At 45.6% G+C, this 25,165-nt stretch overlaps 1 protein-coding gene across 5 annotated transcripts in view; it reads left to right on the top strand.

Annotated features, from left to right (window-relative positions):
• The window catches only part of ASTN1 (astrotactin 1), a 299,188-nt gene that overhangs the window by 135,397 nt on the left and 138,626 nt on the right, over positions 1-25,165 (top strand). For 4 of the 5 annotated variants that reach the window (XM_072830739.1, XM_072830737.1, XM_072830740.1 and 1 more), the window contains exons 3-8: positions 3,534-3,927; positions 5,669-5,815; positions 6,842-6,949; positions 11,249-11,398; positions 12,381-12,572; positions 20,401-20,485. In XM_072830739.1, the coding sequence (XP_072686840.1) occupies positions 3,534-3,927; positions 5,669-5,815; positions 6,842-6,949; positions 11,249-11,398; positions 12,381-12,572; positions 20,401-20,485 (1,076 nt within the window). The remainder of the gene's footprint in view (positions 1-3,533; positions 3,928-5,668; positions 5,816-6,841; positions 6,950-11,248; positions 11,399-12,380; positions 12,573-20,400; positions 20,486-25,165) is intronic. The other variant, XM_072830738.1, reaches the window with a different exon arrangement.

The raw sequence follows: 25,165 nt of genomic DNA, 5'->3' as shown, positions 1-25,165 counted from the left end.
TGTGTTCTAGCTCCCCATAAGTTGTTATTTTAATATATATATTAAATATATATGGGGACACCTGGGGGGCTTAGCGGTTGAGCTTCTGCCTTTGGCTCAGGGCGTGATCCCAGAGTCCCAGGATCAAGTCCCACATCAGGTTTCCTGCATGGAGCCTGCTTCTGCCTATGTCTCTGCCTCTCTCTCTCTCTCTCTCTCTCTCTCTCCCCTCTGTGTCTCTCATGAATAAATAAATAAAATCTTTAAAGAAAAATAAATAAATAAATATATGTACATATTTGTATACATGTACACATATACAATATATACAATATTGTGTGTATATATGTACATATATACAATGGTTTAACCAATTGAAAACTTGTGTTTTAGCTCTCATAAGTTGTTATTTTAATATATATATTAAATATATATGTACATGTATGTATATAGGTACACATATGCAATATATACAATATTGTGTGTATAGGTACATATATACAATATATGTGTGTGTATATATATGTATATATGTATATATATGTGTATATATATATGCATATATATATATATATATATAATATTCCTAATGGAGTCTAGGGCCAGACAATAGTAAAGGGAATTTTAGATGAACCTAACAGAGTAGTGCCATGAAGAGGATCATGTCTAGAACCACTTTGGCACTATCTACTTTTGTAGTTTCTCTTGGTCTTAATTTCTTCATCAGGAGATGTGGGGGCCGAACCTAGAGATTTCAATGGGTCTCACAGTTGAAAGAGAAAACAAACTTCTTAGTGGAAATTTAACTAAATTGAGATCTAATGGTATCCTCCAGGCATGTAATGATGTGTGATGCACGTTGTCTTATTTTAGCACAGAGACCTTGAAACATGAGTGTTGTCTTTCCACTACCAATTAATCTTGGCTTCGGACACTTAGTGGGTGCTCAGTGAAAGGTCCTTTGTTTATGATGGTGCCTCTTTTGACTCACCATCAGCTAGATGTGCACTTTAAACAGTTTCTGTTTTTTCTTTGAGAAGTGGGGATAGACCTAAGTGGGCTCATCCACATACACACACACACACACACACACCCCGCATGGTACCCACTGGAGATTTATGAGATACAGCGCTCTCATGGGTGAGCCAGCACCAGGTGGGGTCACTGTAGCCTGGTGGTTAGGAATGCCCCTGCCATGGGGGCATTTTGTTCCCACTGTGGAACTACTGTTGATATGCTGTGTGTCCTCCAACAAGTTACTTAACCTCTGTACCTTAGCCTTTTCAAATATAACATAAGGAAAGAGTTGACCCTACCTGGCGGAGTTAGAAGTGAGGGGCAGTGAGAACACGTGTCTGATACATAACAGCCCCATACTGGACAGCTGTTCTTGCTTTACTGCTGCTTCATACAGGGAACGAGCCTTCAGCCTGCATCCTGTCATAACCCTGTTGTGATCATCTGAAAGCAGAAATTGAGGGGAAGCCTGGAGGGGCCCCTGAATACCTCTGTGTGAGCTGAAAGTTGGTGTTTCAGCTGTTCCTCAGAGATTGATGTTTATACTGCTCTTATAGCTCTTTAGGGAATAAAATTACCTCTCGCTTTCACTAGCCTAATTCAATGTCTGACAACTTCTCTCACTCGGGAAGTTATTCTTTCTGTGTGGCTTAATTGCCTATTGTTGCAGTTTCAATTTGGGGTGAAGGAAAGGATGGCGAGTCTGACTCTGAGATAAAGGGCCTGCCGAAAAACTACTGGGTTGGACTCCTGCATGGGCTCTGAGCAAACTGGTGCCCGGCTGGGCTAGGCTCAGCTGCAACACTGGAGGGTGGGGGGGTGGGGGGGAGGCGAGGCGCATCTGCAGGGCTGTGTGGAGGGACAATGGGCTGCCTGGAGGGTTGCAGCCAGCCAGGACCTGGAATACTTGCCCCTGCACGCCCATCCATGCTGCAACCGAGGCTTCACATTTACGCTTTCTGTATATTTGCATGAGAGACTTCACCAGGAGAAAGGGTTCCACAAATAAAAGAAAAATCTGAGAAACCTGGAGGCCAGTGGAGGCCCCAAAAATGCCACCTGACATGACCTGTCATTTGGCAACTGACTCTGTTGCTTCTTGTCTCAGCTGCTCTGTGCCTGTTGAAAGCAGCAACATTGTATGTGTGTGTGCTCACCCTGCTTTGCTCACAGTGATGGTGGGGAAGGGAAGGTAAATGGGAAGGATTATTGGGAGAGTAACTTTATGTAAATTCAAGATATAATTATCACAAGACTGGAAAAAAGCCCCTGTTCATGTGCTGGAGGGAATAATCTTGACCAAGCCTTGTGTGGGTGGGTCCCCTGGGAATTAAGAGGGGGTTTTCATCTCTAGCCTATATGATGGGGTGGCAGTGACTGAAGCTCAAGTTGAGAGCAGAACCAACCACTTGACAGACCCCCCACCTAATGAAATAGGTTTGGGGGGATATTGACCAAAATAAGGAGAATGAATACAGATCGCGCCCTGGAAGATTTATGCTCGCTGGGCGGCTGTGGAGCTACGGGCGTGCCAGGCCTTCCCTCTAAACCCTGCTGCCATGGTTGTCAAGGTGAGGTGCTCAGTGTCACTGAGCATGACATCCTGCCTCTGCTAGACAACTGAGTGGAGTTCTGACATTTAGGGAATGGCCTGGGAGCATGAGAAGGTTCAGAAGGAATTCCTTTGCCAGTCTGACTCCAGGACATGGGTCTCAATCTCTCCCTCAAGCAAGAATGGGAGATCACTCAGGACTGTAAGCTGTCCCTGAAAGCCACAGTGATCCAGAAAGTCATGTTCAAATGGTTAGGGTCCTCCATACACTTGCCTGTAAATCCCTAATGGACATAAACTTCTCTCTGGATTGATTGAGGGTCTTCTCCTACCATGATGGAGACATTTAAGGTCAGGCCGAGGACATTCCTGATTCCATGTGACACACTCCATTAGCTACTGTGCATGGTTCCCTAACTTAGCCCTTACTACCACTTTCCCGGGCTAAGCGTCATGTTCTGCATTATACAGATTAGGAATCTGAGGTTTCAAATTTGGAGGACTCGCTGATCATTGATGTAGCCAGAGTTAGAAATCTATACGTGGCTGATTTTAAGATGTGAGACAGGAAGAAACTAAATGCCATTCTGCTGCTAAAACTTGGCTGGGAACCAGCTTTATGTGTAACAGATTTGCCTTAACAAACTAACCCTCTCCCCTGTTTCTACAACTGAAATCACACACACACACATACACACAGACTTGCCTTTCAAATTGTTTGCTAAGCCAAAAGCAACTGTGGATCACTTAAATGATGCACTGGTCATCCCAGTTCCATTTTTCTCCATTTTCCTTAAACGCCCATCACCGCAGACTGTCCCTTTGCTGCTGAGTGATGCTTGATCTAAGTGCTTACTGCACCTGAATGAATGAATGAGTGAGTGAGTGAGTGAGTGAGTGATGGATAGTAGGGGGGAGGGGCGATGCCTCTTTGTGGGATGAGCTCACCCATCTTCCTGCATCTGTCTGTTGTCCTCTCTTCCAGGGTGGCATGATTGCTCTCCTGCTGTCCATCTTGTGCCTGGTCATGATCCTGTACACTCGCCGGCGCTGGTGCAAGCGCCGCCGGGTCCCCCAGCCCCAGAAGAGCGCCAGTGCTGAGGCAGCCAATGAGATTCACTACATTCCCTCTGTGCTGATCGGCGGGCATGGACGGGAGAGTTTGCGCAATGCCCGCGTGCAAGGCCACAACTCCAGTGGCACCCTGAGCATCCGGGAGACCCCCATCCTGGATGGCTATGAGTACGACATCACGGACCTGCGCCACCACCTGCAGAGGGAGTGCATGAATGGAGGGGAGGACTTTGCCAGCCAGGTCACCCGCACCCTGGACTCCCTGCAGGGCTGCAACGAGAAGGCGGGGATGGACCTCACTCCAGGTGGGCAAGTCAGTCCTGCTCTTGGGGAACTAGGGAGGGAGTAGAGACTGGCTAATCTTGGGGCTGATTATCATGCATAATGGCATGAGCCTGTGCCCTTTCCCAGGTGGGCAAGAGGGTAGACTTTTCCCTGAGACAATGGGAGCTGTCGTCTAATAGGGAAAGTCAGAAGAACAAGTATATATTGCATCTCTCTCCACTTCCACTTTGCATTGGAAGCAGAGATACCTTTACATCCCACAGAAGAGTGGGACCTAAATTCTACATGTTCATGTAGCTTAATAAATAAAAGCAAGGCACTGAAAATGCCTAGATGAGTCATAAGACCCCATAAACACAATGGGTTCGATAGAGCCTTTTTCATATCTGATAGAGATATGGGGACTCCCAGGGAAATAAGCTGTCAAGAGATCAACATGTATGTATCACATTTTTGCATGTAGCATGTTTGCTTAGGGGATTTAATTATCCATTGAAGTGGAAGAGACAAAGATATCCGTTCTATTCTATGACTCTGGGGACTTCAGTCTGGGGTGGGAGTAGTTAGTTCTATTGTCTTGCCCTTGCCTCTCTGGTCTTTATACAGATCGTACTTCTTCAAAAAAGATTAGGAATACAATCATGCTGTCTGACCTGATGCCTTGTATTTCTACAAGATGCTGGGTGGAAAAGACTTGGACCTAATCGGGGTGAACCAAATCAGGGTGAACAAAATGCGGAGAGGAAACGACTGCACTTTCCTTTTACCGTGCCCCCCGCCCCCGTCTGTCTCTGAAACTTCCATGAATCAGCAACTCCTCATAGATAAAACCCCAAGACAGTGATTCCTCAAAAACCTGCTCACTTATCTTTAAAGAAGGCATTTTTCATACTGGATATTGCATATAGACTCCCAGTGGGGCTTGAAAAGAGGGAAATCACATCATGGAAGTCTCTATTCTGGGGCACCTGGGTGGCTTAGTCGCTTGAGCATCTGACTCTTGGTTTTGACTCAGATCTTGATTACTGGATCGAGTCCCACATCTGGCCACGCTCAGCAGGGAGTCTGCTTGACAATTCTCTCCTTCTGCGCCTCCCCCTCAAGTAAATAAATACATCTTATAAAAATGAAGAAGTGTCCATTCTGCTTGGTATCTAGAAGAGATCCTAAATGAATAGCCACTTCTTAACGAGATTTAAAGTCTGGGAACTCCCTGAGGATAGGAGACGTGTCGTGAATGCCTCATGGTCCCCATAGTGCCTGGCATGGTGCAAAGCCCACCAGGGAGCCATACTCAGGGGTTACAAACTCTGTGTGTTCAGGGGATGGTGGGTAGTGCAAATAAGTGCAGTAGCTGGGTGTCAGACAGCAGGGGATGGTGCAGCCTGGGATGGAAGAGAGAGAGGGCACATTCCACCTGGGTGCACTCAAATTCAGATGCGTTTAAAACTCTGTGCCACCCCCAGAGAAGGGAATCTGTTGTCTGTGTCTAGCCTGGGGGGCCACATGTGGTGACCTTAATCAATACAGAATCCGTTGGCTTTGAATTTTCAGTTGTCATCTCTCCTCTTCTCTCCACCCTCCATTCTGTAGACCTGCAGAAATCAAGAGAGGGAGCAATCTCTGCCAGTCTCTCACTTTAAAGATTCTTTCTTTCAATTCTGTGAAACTTCCATTTCCTTGGTTCATGCAGCGTGCCTTGCTCTCACTGTTTTTGGCCTTTTCTCCGAAAGATCTTTGTCTTGACTCTTCCTTCTCCAGGAAGTGACAATGCCAAGCTGTCATTGATGAACAAGTACAAGGATAACATCATTGCCACCAGCCCTGTGGACTCGAACCACCAGCAGGCCACTCTGCTCTCGCACACCTCCAGCAGTCAGAGGAAGCGGATCAACAACAAGGCAAGAGGTATCTGTGTCTGAGGCAAGGGCTTGCAGGTGGCAGATTCCTTAATACCGGGAGAGGCAGGACCATTAATATCCTGGATCCCCGGACTCTCAGGCATGGCCAGAGTGTGTGTGTTTTGGCACAGTCTTCCTGGAGGCCTGCTGGGTGTTACTTCACCAAAAAACTGGACTACACAACCCTTCTGACCAACTGATTTCATAAACAAGAATTTATCCTTAGGAAATAATTGGACAAGTGCACAAAGATGTGTATAAAAGGCTGTTCATCACAACATTGTTTAAAAGAGCGAAAAATTGGAAATAGCTTAAGTGTCCATCAATAGGGAATCGGTTAACTACCTGCACATCTGTCTACTGTCCAGCGGCCTACTGCACAGCCATTTAGGATGATAAGACAGATCCATATTTGTTCATATGGAAAGTTGCCTGCCCATTTATTAAATGGGGAAAAAAATGAGGCTATAAAATTGAAGGTACAGCAAAATGCCATTTTTAAGGGGAGATTAAAAAGCCTTTATCTGTTTTCTGTATCAGAAAAAGACAGCATATACATCAGGTGTTAACAGAGGTTTTCTCTGATCGACAGGATTTAGAGGACCTCAGGGTTGTCCCCTTCATGCGTTTCTATGCATTTTCTTTATTATTTTTTCCCTCTTTTTCACATTGAATGTGTATGAATTCTAGGACCAGAGGAAAGGAAAAATAAAAGATCCTAACTTCCCTTCCTTCCTTCCTTTGCCACCCACCATCCATGAAGGTCCTCTCTGGCAGTGCTGCCAGGAAGGGTCCAACCCGGGGGGAGCCAGGGCTGGGCGGAGGTGAGGCCCATGACTGCTGGCATGGAAAGGTCCACTTCTCCAATAAATCTTAGTATCAGGAAGCTCCAGTGTCCATGGCTACTCCTCCCAAATTGTCAGTCAACCTGCTCTTGTTTTTATCGATTTTTCTCTCGAACTTGCCCAATGAGTTGGTGTCATGGAGAAAAACATTGAAGATGTTGCCTTTGCTGTGGTTCTTTTCATTACAGCTGGTTCCGCCTTCCTGAACCCTGAAGGCGATTCTGGCACAGAGACAGAGAATGACCCCCAGCTGACCTTCTACACCGACCCCTCGCGGAGCCGGAGGCGCAGCCGAGGTGGGAAGGCCGGAGGGGCAAGGCGGGTAGCAGGGCTCTGGCCGAGAGGCAGGGGGCTACAGAGGTGCGGGGTCGGGCTGGGGTTTGTGTAGATCAGAGCCAGTTTCTGCAGGACCACAGCTGGCGTTTCCTCCTAAGGAAGAAAGAAGAGCCTAGAGTGAATTTCCGAGAATCATCTCTCCCAGATAATGGCACTCTCAAACAAGTTTTCAAGTTGTTTGAAAGGCTATTTCTTGGTCAGAAGACTCTCAATTCCTTCTGGAAGCCTCAGGAGTCCTATTTTGTTGTTTAGACACAGGAACTAAAGTTGATGTAGTGTGTTGTACGTGAAAATGTGGACAGTGTATGGACCCTTGCTTACCCCCAGCCACGCCGGCCTTGGGATTGGGCGAGGCAGTGATTCAGGGGGTGGGGTCGTTGAAGAATGATCTAGGGCCTGAGTTACGTGTGTAATGGTATTTGACCTTTAATCCCTGCCTGGTAGAATGACAGGACCCCAAGCCCCGAGTCCTCTCCTTTCTCCTGGTGGCGTCTCAGTTAGTTCGTCCACTCTCCTCAGCCCAGATCAGGTTGTCCAGCTATGCAGCCACAAAACTGTGCTACTTGGGTTACGGCTGTTGCAGATGTGATGCCACTGCCTGTGACCTTGCTGATAGCATTGTTGTCACTGAGGGGGTCTGCATTCCATAGGCTTCCCTGGACATGCTGTGTGATGAGAACAACAGCATCTCTGAGCCTGTGTCTTCATAAATGGAGCGTGTTAACAATACCTCACACCCAGGGCTACTGTCAGGATTAAATTATATTAAAATGTGCTTTTTTGGTGACTGGCAGAGCACGTGCAGTCCCCATTGCCATTGCCCCGAGACCTCTCCACAGTGCAGACCTCAGCCTTGTACAGCACTCCGCATTGGGCAGGAGCCCTTTGAGATTGAGCAGAGGATGTTTGAGTGGCAGCTCCTTGTGTTATATGCAATGACATTTCCCTCAATCAGTAACCAACCAATGCGGCCCCAAAAAAGACATTTATATTTTGGCTCTCTCTTACCTCCACTTGAGTCCCTTCCACACTGAGGGCTTTCTTCCCAGAGAATGGAAGCAGGGCTTTTAATTCCTCAGTTCCAGTTTCCGTAAGCTTTGCTACTGTCTGGACAAACATCCTTCCCACCATTTTTCCCAGGAGATCAGTGGGGCTCTGGGCCCCTGATGCCTAACGCCTGATGCCCCAGAATCCCTGAGGTGAGAATGTGGATCCCTTGATCCTCTTTACATATTTATATACAGCAGATAGTCGACCTTGGCCCATCCAACCCAGAGCAGGGTGTCTGCTTTAATAAAATCCTGTTTAAGAAAATCCATAGTAATGAATTAGAATGAGTTTCTTTGCAGCATAAAACTGTTCCTTTAAAGTACCAAGCTCTCCTAGTACATCAACTGTTTATTGCTATTAACTAGACTGTAAGCTTCTTAGGGATGGGCATGTCTAATTTATTTTTCCAAAGTGCCTAGTGAAGGATTTTGCCTATAATAGAAGCTTATAAGTGTTTGTTGAATTGAACTGAATACATCAATCAGGCCAGCAAGAAATTTTATAACTCACCTGCCATAGGTCAGGCTTTGTGATTGGAAGTAGAAACATGAAAACATGGCACAATGATAAGGCTTAATTTAATATTGTAAATAAAGTAAAATGAATACTAAGAAGACAGAACAAGTCATTCTACCTGGCAGCAATAGGAGGCAAAGAAGGAGAAAATAATTAGACCCAGGTTTTATACAACGTATAGAATTTCTTGTAAAAGGAGAATCTAGGGTAAGGGCATCCTAGTAAGGAGAATAGCATATATAAAGCCTTGAAGGAACATGGTATTTTTAAGCAAGTAAAAGTAGTTCAGTATGGCAGGTGTAAGAACATAAGCACTTGGGGTAGAAGGGATGCGGCTGGATAACAGGCCAGCCACCAAAAGATTACACCTGTGCCGTGAGTTTGCACTTGGCTCTGTAGGTTATGGGGAACCACTGGAAATTTTGAAACCAGGTAGAGATGTTAGGTGATGGGTTGATGATACAGAAGGACCAGGGAGTCAAGAAGATGAGTAGCAGGTTACTGCAATCACATGAGAGCAGCGGCAAGTGCCTGTAAACAGTGACAATGCTGTGTGATAAAAGCTTTAACAGCAGGGTGCACCCGGGTGAGGGGAACAGCGAGGAATGAGTGAGAATCTGCTCTTAAAGGTTTCAGGGAAGTGTTTACAAGGAGATGTTGTTGGAGCCAAGACTTCAAGAGTAGGTGTATACCAGGCTGACAAGGTGACAAAATGGCATTCTGCGGAGGAGGAAATGATATGTGCAAAGTCACAGAGACATAAAGGATAATGGTCTAGTCGGAGAGTGGTAAAGAGTTTACTAGAATGAAGCGTACAGTCCAGGTTTGAGGTGTGCTTAGGAAATAAGGCTGGATGATCGGGAGACAGCACAAACCTTGACTGGAGGACTCAGACCTAACGCTTCAGTTGGCATCACTGGAGGTTTTTCAAGAGCATCTCCCTGGTCTGCTCGGCTTCATGAAGGGGGCCTCTGGGCTCCTCATGGAGGGTAGGCAACGGTGGGGGAGGTTGAGGCAGGGAGACCGGGCCCATGACTAGTGCTGCAGTCGAGGTGTGCGATGCCAGGTAGCGGGACAGGATAGAGAGAATGGAGGCAAGAGAAACTTTAGACACAAGATGATGGAAATGGGAAGACAAGGGTGAATCCAATTTCTCATTTGAGTGCCTGTGGTAGATCTGCTGCTCAGGCCTGGTTTGAGCCAGGGGTAGAGATTTGTAAGGGTCGGGGAAATAGACCCCATGTTGAAAGGCTACTAACATGAATAGAATATCTCTAGGTAGCAAGGAACAGAGGATCCAGCGGCTGCCTGCCACCCTGTGGTCTCTCATCCCAGCTCCTGCCAGCATGCCCACTCAGGGAACCTGCTCCCATAAAGGGTGGATGCCCCCATGGACCCAGACATTCCCTGCGATCCTGAGAACAGTGGTTCCAAAGGCTCCCCTGGGTCCAAAGATTGAGTGGTGGCCTGTCTGGGGCCTGCCACCTCAGCTGGACCTCTGCCTTGATCCTAGCTCCTTGGTAGCTGCTCGATCCTGGATGTGCCCTGTAGCTTCTCTGATTGTCCCTATGTGGGAGCCGCCTCATCAGACTGTGGTCATCTTTGAATGATATGAGCCAGATACTCCTGCACACTGGCTCCTGACACATAATTACACTTCATAAGTATTAACTATCACTGTGGGGTTAATCTCTTTGAGACTTATTTTCCTTACCTGTCAAGTGGGCAGTTACTGTCCAGACTCCTAGATTTATTCTAAGAAAACAAGTAACAGAAATAAAATAATGTACGCAAAGCACTTTGTCCACTGTCTGACATAACAGATGCCTCTTATTTCTATCAGTAATAAATGCCAACAGAGGCCAGACCCTCAGAAAATGACAAAGGGTATATTTTGTTGGCAACCTGCCTTCTTTCTTACTTTCCCACATCTGTTCTGCCTCCATGTGAAAGGTCCCTCTTGTTACTACCATTGTATCTGCTCCACAAAAAACAAAGCCAAACAGAGGCACACCAAGAAAATCTTCCTTCCTACTCCTGTCCGCACTGCCTGGAAGCTTCTTCTCAGCATCATTATTTGCTCACTAAGCTGCCATGTGTAATTTCACCCCAATGACCGGTGCAGGACTCAGGGGGCCCTTCAGGCATGACAACATCCTCTACACATACAGAGGAAACCTTCCTCCTTGCGGGCCCTAGAGGAGAAGAGTCAGCTGTAGTACTCCCACCCATAGAGCTTGAGAAGTTCCTCAAGAGATTCGAGAAGTAGTTTGAGCCCAGGGAGTAAAGGAACTGGCCTGTGAGAGTGCCCTCTGTGAGAAGCAGTGCAAAGTGCAGACAGTTCTACCATGTGGTGGAAGCATCCCTGGAGTTCAGCCAGGCAAGTAGAGGGGCAGAAAGCCCTCCTTCATGATTTCTTTTTGAACCTGTCCCAGGAAGAGTGTAGAGAACTTGCACACAACTGACTGTTGACCCAGAGGGCCACCAGTAGGCTAAGCGCCTCTGACTCTAGCTGCCAACATGGTGTTCCATGAGGATGAAGCTCACTGGGGTCATGAGCTGGAACATTCCTCTCCTGGGCTATGTTTGCCCACTGCCTCCCCTGTTTGCTGGGTTGGGCAGCAGAAGGCCAGACTGGCCTCCCACTGCCACGATTCTTACCGCCATGTGTCTTGCTTGTATCTTGCTTCCAGTGGGCTCTCCCCGAAGTCCTGTGAATAAGACCACTTTGACGCTGATCAGCATCACCAGCTGTGTGATTGGCCTCGTGTGCTCCTCCCACGTCAGCTGCCCCCTCGTTGTCAAAATCACCCTGCACGTCCCTGAGCACCTGATCGCTGATGGTGAGCTCACTTCCTCACTGAAGGGGAAGTTTTTGTGTTGGGCCAGGAAGATAGAGAAGCCAGGGGTCACTGTTACTTTTTACTTATTCCTGTGGGGAAAAAAAATAAACCCAGATAAGTAAGACTTAGGACAAATTTGGATTGTCCATAGATGAAACCAGAAAGGAGGTTAAAAAAAAAAACCCCACAAGATTGAACAGATTACCTCCTCTTCTCTATGCCCACTCCAATTTCTCATTTCTGTTTGCTTTAAAATAAGCCCTTGTCTTTGTAGAAAAATACAGAGCATGCTGGATGCAAGTAGATGGACACTGAGATTTCTGGCTTTTGGGAAAGGGAGAAGCTAAGTGGAGCAGTGGAGGTGATTAAGAATAAGCCATGCTTTGGTTTGGGATGCTCGGGTGAGAAATTCCTAATTGCAGTAACTTGCTAAAAGCCTAGAACTCTGAAGTAATAATTTCCTTTCATCCAGGGGGACCCCAATATAATGAGGGGATAATACAGATTCTGGAGACCCTGAATTTGTTAAGCCCAGAGCACCTAATTGACTTGTTAATGTCTCTTCTCTCTGCTGCTAGAAGGCTGAAAATAGGTGAGGACCGTCTGTGCTATTAGAAGGCCTGCTATTTCATGGCAAATGAGGACCAGGCAGCAGGTCCCTGCTCCTTGGGTGAATGCCAATGCCTGTGTCTGGGTCTGATGGAGCCATGCCGTGGCCATCACAGATCTGCTCTGTCCCAGTATTCCCTAGGTCCACCCTGATAGAGATGGGCTGGAGCAAGGACAGCAGGAGGTCCAAGTGGTGGCCGAGCCTCCATCTGCTGATCCCTTGCTCGGGGGATCATGACAAGTCAGGGCTGGTGAGAGTAATGACCTCGGATTGGGCTAATCTGTGAAGCATCCCTTACTCTGTCTTGAGTTGATGTGTGTGTGTGTGTGTGTGTGTGCACGCACAGGCATGCCTCCTCTCTCTTTCCTGCAGGGAGCCGCTTCATCCTGCTCGAGGGGAGCCAGCTGGATGCCAGTGACTGGCTGAACCCAGCTCAAGTGGTGCTCTTCTCTCAGCAGAACTCCAGTGGGCCCTGGGCCATGGACCTCTGTGCCCGACGGCTCCTGGACCCCTGTGAACACCAATGCGACCCCGAAACTGGTAGGCAGGAGCACCGGGCAGCGGGTAACTGTCAGAGTTCATGCCTCTTGCAATCACCCCCCCTGGAAACCCATACCGTCTCTCCTGATTTTTCCATTGCCTTTGGGAGCCTAGACCATGCTAGCTGCCAGTGTGTGGTTGGGCCCCTGAGCATGTTGGCTTAAAATCTGTCATCTTCGGGCAGAAGCCTTGGACTTTTCCTATCTATAGTCCCTTCTCTGTTCCCCAGGAACACTAGTTCAGGATGACCTCCACAATCCATTTGCCATCACACCAGTGGATGTCAGCTACTGACTTTTATGCATATTTATTATAGAAAATTTAGGAAAGCTTATAGAAGAAAATGATAATCATCTATAATTCTATCTCCTGGAGAAATCATTTTAAAATCATAATGTCCTCCCTTCCGATCTTTTATCTGTGCATGATTTTTAGAGACTTACACACACACCAAGTCCAGCAGTGTTTTCTTGATTTTTTTCACTTCACATCCTATCATGAAATTTTCTCAGAACCATTAAACAATCCTCAATAACATAATTTTAATGGCTATTTGGTATTCCATTGTACCTCCATATCATAGCTCATTTAAATAGTTCCCTATTATTTGACATTTAGGATGCTTTAAATTTTTAATTTTTACAAATACTACCAAAATGAATATCTTTCCACATAAAAGCAGGGCACATCTGAAGTTATTTTCTTCAGATAAATCCCAGGAGAGAGATTACTGGGGCAAAGGAGAGAGATGTTATTAGGCCATCATGTTATCAGACGTCTGAGACTTCCCTGAGAGGGTCCACACTGAGACACGGCAGGCATGGGGGGCACTCCAGAGTGTGGTGATCTCCCAAATACCGAAGAGTGTGGGCCCCTCCTTCCAGGTTGCTGTCCACTCCCCTTGTAGAAGGGGTTCATCTGCAATAGTCTTCATCAAGACCTGATTCCAGTAGATTCAGTATCACAGGTAGGTCCTTCCCAGAGAAGGAATGTGATGCCTTAGAATGAAGGAAGGGGTGTAATGATAGCTAAGACCCCCAAGGGAAATGTCGCGAGTTGGGGGCCAACTCTTCCAACTCTCTGTACCTCGTGTGCAGCCCCTTCTCTGTCACCACACACACACATACACACACCCTTGTGTCCCTGCACAAATGTACACACATGCACACACACAATGCACACACATGCATAGGTGCATGCATACATACATATGCACACCTGCACATGTACACACATATGCATATATACATATAGATATACACACATGCACGTGCACACATATACATACTACACAGGTATACACACTCTTACAGAGGCATTTTCGTCAGATGCTGGGGTGGAGGGATATTGGTAGAGACTGATTCCAAGAGATAGAGCCTTACTTCTGTTATAATGCGTTACTCTATGTCTTTGGGAGAGTAACAGGTGGCTGCAACATCAAAAGTTCACCTTCTTAGGTCTAAGAGTTGTTTTCACCTGGGCCCATCGTAGGGATTCCAGGGCCCCATATGGAAGAGAAAGTATAGCATTTTAAGCATCTGATGTCTAAGACTGTGCTTACTTACTGCTCTTCCCACGCTGTCAGGCAAACACCAAATCAAACAGATGGGCTGTGCACCATGCCCAAAAGCCAGTGTGCTCAGGAGAAAGGAAAAAGGGCTCATCTCCAAGGAGGGGCCTCTCCATGTAGCAAAGCTGTTCTCTGGTCCCCCCTCCAGTACCTCCTGCTGACCTGGATTGGGAGATGCTGGGACAAGCTCAGTGCTTAAACTCACTTCTGAAAGAAGCCTGATATCCAGAGGGCCTTGGATGGTTCTACTGAGGTTTTCAAGAACAGGAAGCACTTCCAAGTGCATGTGGGGAGAAGGGATTGGTGTTTTGAGCATGGAGGGGTCTTCGAGAGAAATGACCTCCTTGCTTGAGATCAATGTGTGAATTCCCCAAGAAGGCACATAATGCTCCCAAAGCCCCATGTCTTCCTAAGGCATAGTCTGAGTTCCATCCATCATGAAGTCAGAGAAGATGTGGGATTATCAAGGGTTTCTTGATTTCCTAAGCCACGTCAGGTCCAGCGGATTTGTCATTGGAAACTATGTGAGCAGCCATCAATACTGAGCAAGCTCCCCAAGCCAGGAGACGGGGCGGCTGCTTATCCACAGTGACCCGCTTATCCACATCACCTGCCTCTTCTGTCTTCCTGGACATATCATTTCTAATTCTTGCCGCAAATGACTTTGGGAAGTCCCCCTCTGCCAGTGGCTCCCAGTATCTTTGGCAATGAATATCCCACTGGAAAATCAGGAGGGAGACCACAGAGAGGAATCCAAATCCCACACCAGAGAGCGAAGGTGCAACATCTTCATTTGGAGGAGCAGCTGAGACCTGCTGCTGTGGAGACTTTTATTTTCATTAATGCTGGAAATGGAAGCCCTCCCCCTTCCCGCCCTGCTTCTTCCCGCACATGGGATGATGTGGTCAACCCACACACTCATCAGTAAGAAACTTTATCGCCTCCCACACTCCATCCTAGAGCCTTTCTCCAAAGAGCTGAGTGTGGGAATTGGCTGCAAGTCAAGTCGACGTTATTTTTGCAATCCTCCAGCTAACTCACTTGGAAATGTCATAGTGTTGGGACATGTGCTTTCCCAGCCATGCTGAGGGGTCTGCCCATATGGAGATGGGGAACTGTGCAAGTGCACGTGTGTACTCTTTCACACACGCGCGCACAAACACACAAACACACATGCTCAGTCACTGCAAAGGGGCATCCTCTGGGGCCTAGAGCTCTCCTCAGGCAACCTTCCAGAGTGTTCCAAAGTTAAGCCTGTGTTTACTCATCACCTGCAGTCCTCCAGAGTAGCAGCTGTGGTGGACAGAATATTGGGCCTCTGAAGACATTCCCCTCCTCATCCTCTGAACCTGTGAATGAGTTATGTTACATGGCAAAGATGAATTAAGGTTGCTGAACAACTGGCTTTAAAATGAGAAGAGTAGGGTCTCCTGGGTGGCTCAGTTAAGCATCTGCTCTTGATTGTGGCTCAAGTCATGATCTCAGAGTGGTGAGATCAGATCGAGCCCCACATAGCTCCCTCCCTCCTCAGCAGGGAGTCTGTTTGAGATCCTCTTTCTCTCCCTCTGCCCTTCATCCTGCTCACTCTAGCACACACTCTCTCAAATAAATAAATCTTAAAAAATTAAAATAAAATAAAATAAAATAAAATAAAATAAAATAAAATAAAATAAAATAAGGAAAATATCCTAGATCAACCAGGTGGGGCCCAGTGCAATCATGAGGTCCTTATAAGAGGAAGAGGGAGGCAGAAGAGGAGGCCAGAGTCATACGACATGACATGAGAAGGACTCCACCAGCAACTGGCAGCTTTGAAGCCAGAGGAATGGGGCGTGGGGTAAGGAATTTGGGTGGCTTCCAGAAGGTGGAAAAGGCAAGGAAACCAGATTCTCCCCTTGAGGCTCCGGAAAGGAATGTAGCCCTACAGACACCTTGTGTTTAGGCTAGTGAGGCTTATGTTAGACTCTGACCTACAGAACTGTAAGATAATAAATTAGTGTTGTTTAAATCACAAGTTTGTGATCATTGTCATGGCACCTGTAGACACAGAAGGAAGAAAAGGGCAGAGAAATAACAAGCATCCTTCTGCTACTCTACACCCCTCTCCCCTTGTAGAGAGTTGACTTCATAGACCTTCCAAAGACGTGTCAGGAGGCTACAAAAGAACCAGAGCTGGAGGAAGCTTGCTGATCTGCTTTCCATTACAGCCTTCCTTCTACGTTCTAGCAACACACTATTTGGGAGGGGCGTAATGTGCCCCCAACTGTTAGCCCGGTGCTTGGAAACCCTTGGCCAACTGCACACTGACATTCTTCCCTAGATCCTCCCAACTTTGTGACCAGGGGTGTGTCTCCAGCCTAGGTGGGCTAACAGCACACCCCCAAGGGTGAATGGCTTGCCCTGACCGGATCCAGCCAGAGGTTGACTTTTCCTACACCTTCCAAAGGTTGTTGTTATGGTTGTATGTTTGCTCGCTTGCTTGTTTTTTGATGGAAACACAGGCTAACTGGTTTCAGCAATTTTTCTCACCCCTCCATTCCGGCCTTTGTTCTGCCAGTTGGGCAGCTCTGGGGGCTTCACGCACCTGCTTGATTTCATAGACACCATCAGTTCTGGCCACAGACCCTCACTGCCCTTTGCAAGATATGTAGCAAGGAGCACAGGGGGTCTGCAAGGAGCACAGGCTTCCAAGCTAAATCAAATTTTAATTGCCACCCAAGATTGCCATCCACAGAAATTTCTTCTACCCTGGATCTTTCTAGAAGCCAGTCCTAACTACAGAGAAATATGTAAAATCTGGTGAGGGGCTTTGGGCCAGTTTTCCAGACTCAATCTAGCCCTCCTCCCCTTTCCTTGCTCTGAGCCACTGCCTCTCTCTCGAGCCCAATTTGGCAGGGTAGCACCATTCCCATTTTGTTTCTGCCACGTGGATTACCCACTCTTTCCAAATTCCCTTTTGTGGCTCAATTAAAGCACCTTCCTGCCGGATGTACTTTGGCATATTTCCCTCTGTCTGCCCTCCCAGAGTCACGCGGGGCTCTTTGACTCTGGACCTGCCTCTTGCCTGATGTCTCCATGGGGAGGAGGCCAGGCAGTTAGATATTATCCAAGTCCAGATGGCTTACAGAGATTTCCCTTTTTAGGTGGAGCATACCACCCAATTCCACTTAATAAAAGCCAACAGCTACCTGAAAGATAGGTGACTCGGGGCTTTGGGCTCTGTCAAGTTCAGCCTGGTCATGTCTGAGGAGCCTGAGCTTCAAGGTCTTTCGTTAATCCTCTGATGAGATGTGCACCTCGGCCCTTCACCTGTAGAATGGGAAATGAGAGGGAGCCTGGGCACCATACGAGCTCCTTCAAGGCATCTGACCTCAGGGTCCCAAGCACAAGTCAAGGGTAGTCATCTCCAGGCCCTCTCCAGATCGCCCCCTGGTGGGCTCTTCCTGTCAGGCAGCATGGTTGCCTTTACATGCCCCCTGCAGGGCACACACCATCCCGGTTGGGCACTTCTCTGTGGCCGTGACACATCTCTCCATTGGATTCCTGTGAACACCGCCGCAGAGTCGGCACGTCATGTGTTCCCCGCCATCTGTCACAGCAGATGCAGAGACTGTAACACTTCTAGCTTAGGAGGGCATCCAACACCCTTGTGGGGTCTTTAAAATTCACAGCTAACAGTCGGAGCTTGTGCTTGCACGAAACCCCTCTTAAAGTCAAGATTTAGCATTTGGTTGCCATAGCAACTTTCCTCCTTGAGTCTGAACTCCTCTCAGTGTAGATGGCCAAACTGGTTTTGAGGAGGCATGCAGAAGGGGGAAGTTTGGTGGGTTCCGGAAATGAGGATCATTTGAGAGGCAAATTTTGGATATCCTCAAACTCTAGCCTGATACATTTGAAAATGTCTCTGTTGCTCTGACTTTGGGCTGCATGTGACATTATTCAGAGGAAAGCTTTCTCTGTTGTCGGCAGTGTCCCCACATAGCTATGAGTGATGAAACCTCATAAGGAGATAATGACTCTGAAGGCAATTTGAGAAAGGTAAATGTGCTCTACAAATGGTACGTATTGCCATCATTAGGAAAATCAGGCTATGCTTGAACTCTGAGCTGTCAGTGCATTTATTTTTACATGTTTTGTGGTAATTAGATACCAAACGTGGAAGGACTCCCTTTTCTGGTCAATCCTTCATTCTAGGGCAAGGGCTCCAGCCAAGATCCTCGTAAGAGTCGGTGTGATGGGTTTGACAACCTCTTGAGGTTACTTCCTGTTTTTTAATGTCATACCCATGCCTGACATCTACAAGGACAGTCAGGAGATGATCTTCTGAAGGGAGAAGCATGTCTGTGCCTTGCACACATTAATTACCTTCAATCTCTGTATCTTGAGAGTGGTGTTAATGGTGTTATCTATAAATTTAGGCCAAAATCTTAAGCAAATTAATTACTTTTCCATTACACACTATGTATAAAATCCCTACTCATGCAGAAAAACTATTATGTTCCTGCCCTTATGTAGCTTATAGTCTAGAGCCCCTACATTCCTTGAAATTGGTAAAATATGAAGCCCAGCTCCCTAGTGATTTTCTTCTTTATGATCCTCTGGTACTTGCCTTCTTTATCTTTCCTTCTCCCAGAGAAACATCCTTTATCTGAAAGTTTTCTTATCATCTACTTAATTTCAAACTTTGTTTTCCTGTGTTCCACCCCTAGCTCCCTGACTATTCCCAGTTACAGCTCAGCACTGAAGCCAGTAAATTTGAGACTTCTGTGAATCTTGCTCATGTGGAAGCCTGAGCGTCATATATAGGAGCCAAAGTACTGACCTCATACTCTGTGTTGAGCCCCCTACAAACTAAGCAGTTGCTCATTTTCACTCCACTCCTCAGCACCTCGTGTTAAACAGGAGTGAGGGAAGAAAATGAGCATTCTTTGGTAGTGGGGCTCTGATGGGGAATAGTTTAAAGGTCCATCTTGAAAGGAATGGTTAAGCTTAGATCTTAACAAAAAACTTGCTTTAGAACCTCCCCAGTCCCTTCCCTCATAACTGTGGGGCCCCTTTGCTTCATTTTTATTGGCTTTTGTCTTTGAAAATAGAAAATACCTCTCAATGCTATGGTTCTATATATATCCTTTTTTAAGTGTCTCTTCCTAGAAAGATGAAAAAACTGTATGCCCCTTGTCTCTTTCGGGCATGCCACTTTTGTTATGTACAGATTATAGGAAGTCACAGCCTGTTCTTTGACTACCTACAAATTAACCAGCCAGTGAACAAGTGAACACTAGTGCTTTAGGGGGACTGGTCTCCTCAGTTTAGGGATTCATAACATTATTTAAGGAATTATTAATATAAGGGAACAAGAGCAATTTTTTTAAAGATCAGTAGTAAGTCAGGCAATGATTCTTAATCTTTGGAGGTCTTAAGGTTGCTTGTAAATCAGATGAATGTTCTGGAATCCTGCCGTGGGAAGATGTATGCACATGCATGGTTTTGTGTGCAATTCCAGAAGGGTTGAGAACCCCTTGGTATATTAGTGGAGTAACTAATGGTAATGAAGCATAGTAATATCCTAAACAAATAGAGAATAGTGGATGGTTCATCTGCTTAACAGCTCCAAAATCATCAGCCATTTCATTTAAAACCAAAAACCCAGAGCTCCTGTAAAACTGTAACAGGTGTAAGTGGCCTCCTCTGACTATATATAGTTGTTCTGTGAGCTAACAGCATGGGATGGTGGGAATAAAGGTCCAGAGTCAGGTAGTCACAGATTCAAATATTAACTCTGCTGCTTATAAGCTGTCTCCAAATCCCTTAATTTTTCTGAGACTCGGTTTCCCCCTATCAGTATAGCAGAGCTAATAATACCTACTTTTCAAGCTACTTAGAAATATATGATGAAATAAGTCACTTATGTGCTCTTTACACATTTCCCAATCACCTAATATCTGCCTTGCAGTAGACTAGGCACTGAGCAAATAAGGTTGAAAAAGTCCTTTTGCTCGAAAGATTCTCAGCCTTTGTTTTTACAGAACACATACAGTGGATTCTTTGTAAACATGAAGTTCTTCCACTAGTGAAATTTAGCAGTTAGTAGAAAATGCAGAGATTGAGGGTGTGTTCGTGCACGTGGGCGGTAGAGATGGGGATGTGTGACATAATGGGGTTTATTGTTTCATCCCCACTGCTATTAGAATCAGAATTTAATCTGATCATCTCATATTCATTTTCTCAAACAGACATGTTAATCAATTGCTTCATGTTTCTTCTTCCTACCCTGCTTCTAAGGGGAATGCCTCTGCTACGAAGGGTACATGAAGGATCCAGTACACAAGCACCTTTGCATTCGGAACGAATGGGGCACAAACCAGGGGTAAGTGCCGGGATGGCAAATGAGCCAGTTCCCAGATGTCACCCTTCTTTCTGCAGACAAGATGGAGCAACTGCATGTAGAGGAACGGAGCTAAAGGGTGGTTATATTCTGAATAGCGAATGGGTAAAAATGTCACCGTGCATTTCCATATTTATACCATTCCAGTGACGTTCATGTCATCTTTTTCTCCATTTACGAGTTCAGAGATGATGCCTCTGACTCGCAGCCCTCCAGCCTCCAGCTGGGATCTGAAAATCAAGCTGTCCCTCTCTGCTTTTTCACTCCACCGCCAGCCGCCAGGATTCCACAGGCAGAACTTAGCTGATGATTTTGTTGGAGACACATGAAGCCACACAGACTCCCATAGCTCTCCCATAGCTCTCCCAGAGCCCGAGGAGTTTTGTGAGACTGACAGGAGAAACTTGTTTTCCCCACCACCGTCAGCAAGGGTGAAATGCAGGAGGGCTCTGTATGGAGTAAGGGCATTTTTGCCAGATCCCCAGTCACCCTTTCTCTTTGTGACTTTTGCTTCCCCTCAAGCACACATGACTGGGATCAAAGTTACCTTGTCTTGGCTTTTTATTTTATTTTTTTTTACATTAAAAAAATCATTGTCATAAGATCCACATCACATAAAATTTACCATTTTAATCATTTCAAAGTGTATAATTCAGTGGCATGAAGAACATTCACGTTGGTGTGTAACCATCGGCACTGTGCACAGGTATTGCTTTTTAGAAGCAACTTTCTACTCTGTTTTGGGTGCTGATAGTTTGCTTTCTGCATTGGCTCAATCGTGGGGCAGGGTGGGAAGAGAAAGGGATCAATAAACACTAACTAATAATAGCAGTTGATGGAACGGGGGAAAACTAGAAAGAAATCAGGGCACAAGCCATCTGAGAGTGATTGCTTTTGTGCAGGTTGGAAATGTGTTTGCAGCCTGACAAGGTAGAAAAAAGGCACCACCGTCATTTCACACATTGCTTTGGAGGACTCCCATCCCCGAGGCTGATGATCAGCCCCCTCTGGGGGATTCTGATGAGCCCAAGCCTAGAATAGTGGATGTAGTTCTGGACTCTGAAAGCAATAAATATGGAGACAAATGGGTGAGAGTTTGGAGAAGAGCAATAAAAATGATTGAAGAGCCCAAGGGAGTGATTTATGATGAAGGACAGAAGAACTCAACTTGGAGAACTGGCCAGCTGATGACTAAGTCAAAGCATGATAGATGCCCCTCGACGTTAGAAGAGGGCAAATGTTCTGGAACAGGTTGAGGTTGAGGAATAAGGACAAGAGAGAATGAAGTTAGGGGAAGAAAATCTGAGCCACAGGTCAGAAAACTTGAGGAAGTCAAAATGCCATGAAATTTTCCTGTTGGTGAAAATGAAGGATTACATGGTTTCCACTGAACTTGAGGTCGTATCCGAGAGGCAGTCCCCCAGATTTGGAGGAAAGTGTATGTAGAAGAGTAAATACACATGAGGTGGCGTGTTGTTGAACGATGGGCAGGGAGGGCCGAGAACTTGGTTCATAGATGTTAAGCGGGGTATGACTACAGAGTGCTATTCACTGTGTAAAGTCCCCTTAGTCCCCCCACTCTCTGACCCCTGAAACGTTTGCATCATGGATGGGAAGCTAGGATTTGAGCTTACACGATGGCTGAGCATCTCAGTTGGCTATGATTCTTACTGAGTAAAATGTTTTAAAGAGTGATGGATAACCAGCTCTCTATCTCTTAGCCTGCAAACTTGCTGCAGAAGAAAAAAACGACAAAATATCATTTTGCTTTTTGCCCTGGATGATCCAGGCTGGCCCTCTGCAGTGATTGGATTTGGTGGCTAATCGCTCAAGCCTCCACATCCCTCGCCTTGCAGACAGATCATAGGAGGACGGCCTGGCTTCACTTGGTAATTGCACAAGGGTTCGTCATCCCCTCTGGCTGCGTTGTAGAGGCAGTCTTAGGATGTAGACAAGAGCCTCCAGGGACCTGGTGGAGGCCCCACGTTGGTGTCATTTAAAATAAGACAGGCTAAAGCACCAAGTTGCAGACTGACAGGGACATTAGCCCCAGGAAACAGACAAGGAGACCTAATCTGTCATTTCCATCTCTAATTTCCATTATTCTCTGATCATCACTGTCTGCGAGGTCTCGTTTTGGACACTAATAAAATAATGGAGCAACTGTTAGGAGGGAAAAAAAGTGACTATCTTGGGGATAATGGAACCAGGAGTGATAAGCAGCATGGGTTTATATGTATATAAAAAAATGCCAGACAAAAGACTGCATTTTCCTCATAAAATGACAAGATAAATGAAAAGTGGAGGATACCATACATCTTGATTTAAATCAGGGTCCTGATGCCACGTTTTCCTAAATGATTCTTACAAAATTAATCGAAATTGATTTGAACGTGAAGTCTGTCACTTGAATTGAAACTGGCCTGACAGATTGCCAACTAATGATACGTATTGGGGTATTATGGAAAAATCGATGGTGGGCCTGATTTCCCTGAATATTTAATGTTCCAGAAGGTGAAGGTAAGCAGCATGTGTGCTTATTTATATTTTTCACCTAGTATCTTGTATTGCATACATTAAAATAGCTGAACATTCTTTTGAAGTAGAACAAGCAAATCCCAGGCTGGTGATATTTAAAATGAATTCCCCTGTGAAAAATCTAGGTTAAGTATGAGGAGAAAAGTAGCAATAAGCATTCATGACTTTCAGACAAGGAAGAAAATTGATTAAGGACATCAATACAAAAATTTACACCTGCAACTTTACCCAGCCTCTGCCTGGTGCTCCGGTTTACCTAGACTCACATGTGTGCACACATGTGCCTTTGTACACATGTGCGTGGTGTACATGTGTACATGATATGTGCATGTATGGTATTTGCATGAGCATATGTGTGAGTGAGCTGGTTTGTTCATACAAATCCTCTCACCACTGCACACCATCATTTATGCTCTCACTCATTCATGTTTTCAACAAATATTCACTCCATTACCTGTTGTACTAGGATAAGCTAGATTGCTAATTATAAGAAGATGGTCTCTGCTCTGTAAGAACTAATACTCTAGGTAGATAATGGGCACATAACAAAAAAATTAAAATGAATTCTAAAACCTATTAAAAGAAAGGTATGAGCAGAGGTCTATGTGATTACAGTTTAATGGGTGACTTATGTGACATCTAAGAACCTAGAATGGGACATCGTGGAGAAGTTAGATTTTGAACTATTCTATTTAATGGGTGACGAAGGTAATTCTAAGCAAACGGAACAGCATATGCCAAGGCCTGGAGACATAAGAAGCATAGCTTCTCCAGGACAAGCAAGTAAATAGCCTAGTGTAGCTTAAAAGTGCCATTTACAGAGACAGGAGAAGAAGCTGATTAAGTGGGTAGAGACTAGCTTTGGGGGACCTCTTGCTTTCTAAGGCTTTGGACACTAAACTTCCATGTATGTGCCCCTAAAATTGTTAGCAGGAAGAAGAAGTTCCAAAGCGTCTGTGTATTTGATGGGATAGTCCCTCATTATCATTCAAAATAAATTAAAACAACCCTAAAAAGAAAACAAACCCACACAAAACCTCTTGAGACTAGCTAAATTTGTATTTATCTGAATTCTGTAAGTATAACATAGTCCTAAAATTATTCTGCAGATAAAAGCTTTTAAGACCAAACAGCAAAGAATGACAGAATCAGGAACCATGCATGTAAGGCATGTGAGTCAAGGGGGTTGCAGCCATTTTTTTTTTTTTTTTTTTTTTTTTTGTGACTCTGATTTTGCCAGAAATGCCCAAGGAGAAGTAAGGCATGTTGAGAATTTTGTGAAAGTTTCTGGGAGGTGAAGCCAGGCACTGTGGTATACCCAGGTGAGGGGATTGGGCCACCAGTTGTAAAACCACTGAACTTACACAAGAAGCTCCTATTCACTAAAAGTAAAAATAGCTTCCAAAAGATTTAAACAAAGTCATGGGTGACAGATTTCTAATGAGTTATTAAAAGAACACGGGATATTTGAGATTATATTTTTGGTCTTCGAGGCTGGCCACAAAAATCGATCATTTCCTGCCACAGAATCCCTGGTGACACAGTTGTCCCACAGAGGGCCCAGGACATAAAAGGGGGCTTTACCAGCATGAGGCTGTACCAGGTCTTGTGTCTGACCTGACATGAATTCACTAGAAACTCCTCAGCCTCCTATCCCTGTGGCTTTATAGACACAGCCAGGGACCATTAGAATATGTGTCTAGTATTTGTTCGCCAGGACAACAAGTACAAATTGAAAATTTTTACAGAAAAGAAATGAAACCACCAAATGAGGGTGGAGGAGGCAAGAAAGATTGATTTACATGAACCTGTTAGAGGAGGAAAAACAAATTTTTTTCACTAGTTTGGAGCTTATTAAGAAAGGCTATCAGAAGTTTTTTGTTGTTGTGGTTAAATTAGAAGTGTGCCCAAGGGCTTCTAGCTACATTTTTCAGAACACTACATTACATAAAATTCATGCATTTCAAGATCCCCTCTAAATAATAGTCTGATTTCTTATTCTGGCATCTCAGGTACAGCAGGCGACACCAAGGAGATTTCCCACTAAAGACCTCTCACATATCCCTAGATGTTGGTGCGGAAGGGTGGTGATCAAGTGATAATTCATGGGATGGGAAGAGCCGG

The sequence above is a fragment of the Canis lupus genome, chromosome 6, assembly GCF_048164855.1.
Source record: "Canis lupus baileyi chromosome 6, mCanLup2.hap1, whole genome shotgun sequence".
Taxonomy (NCBI): Eukaryota; Metazoa; Chordata; class Mammalia; order Carnivora; family Canidae; genus Canis; species Canis lupus.
Note: the sequence above shows the minus strand (reverse complement) of the source record. Positions and strands in the feature narration are given on the sequence as shown.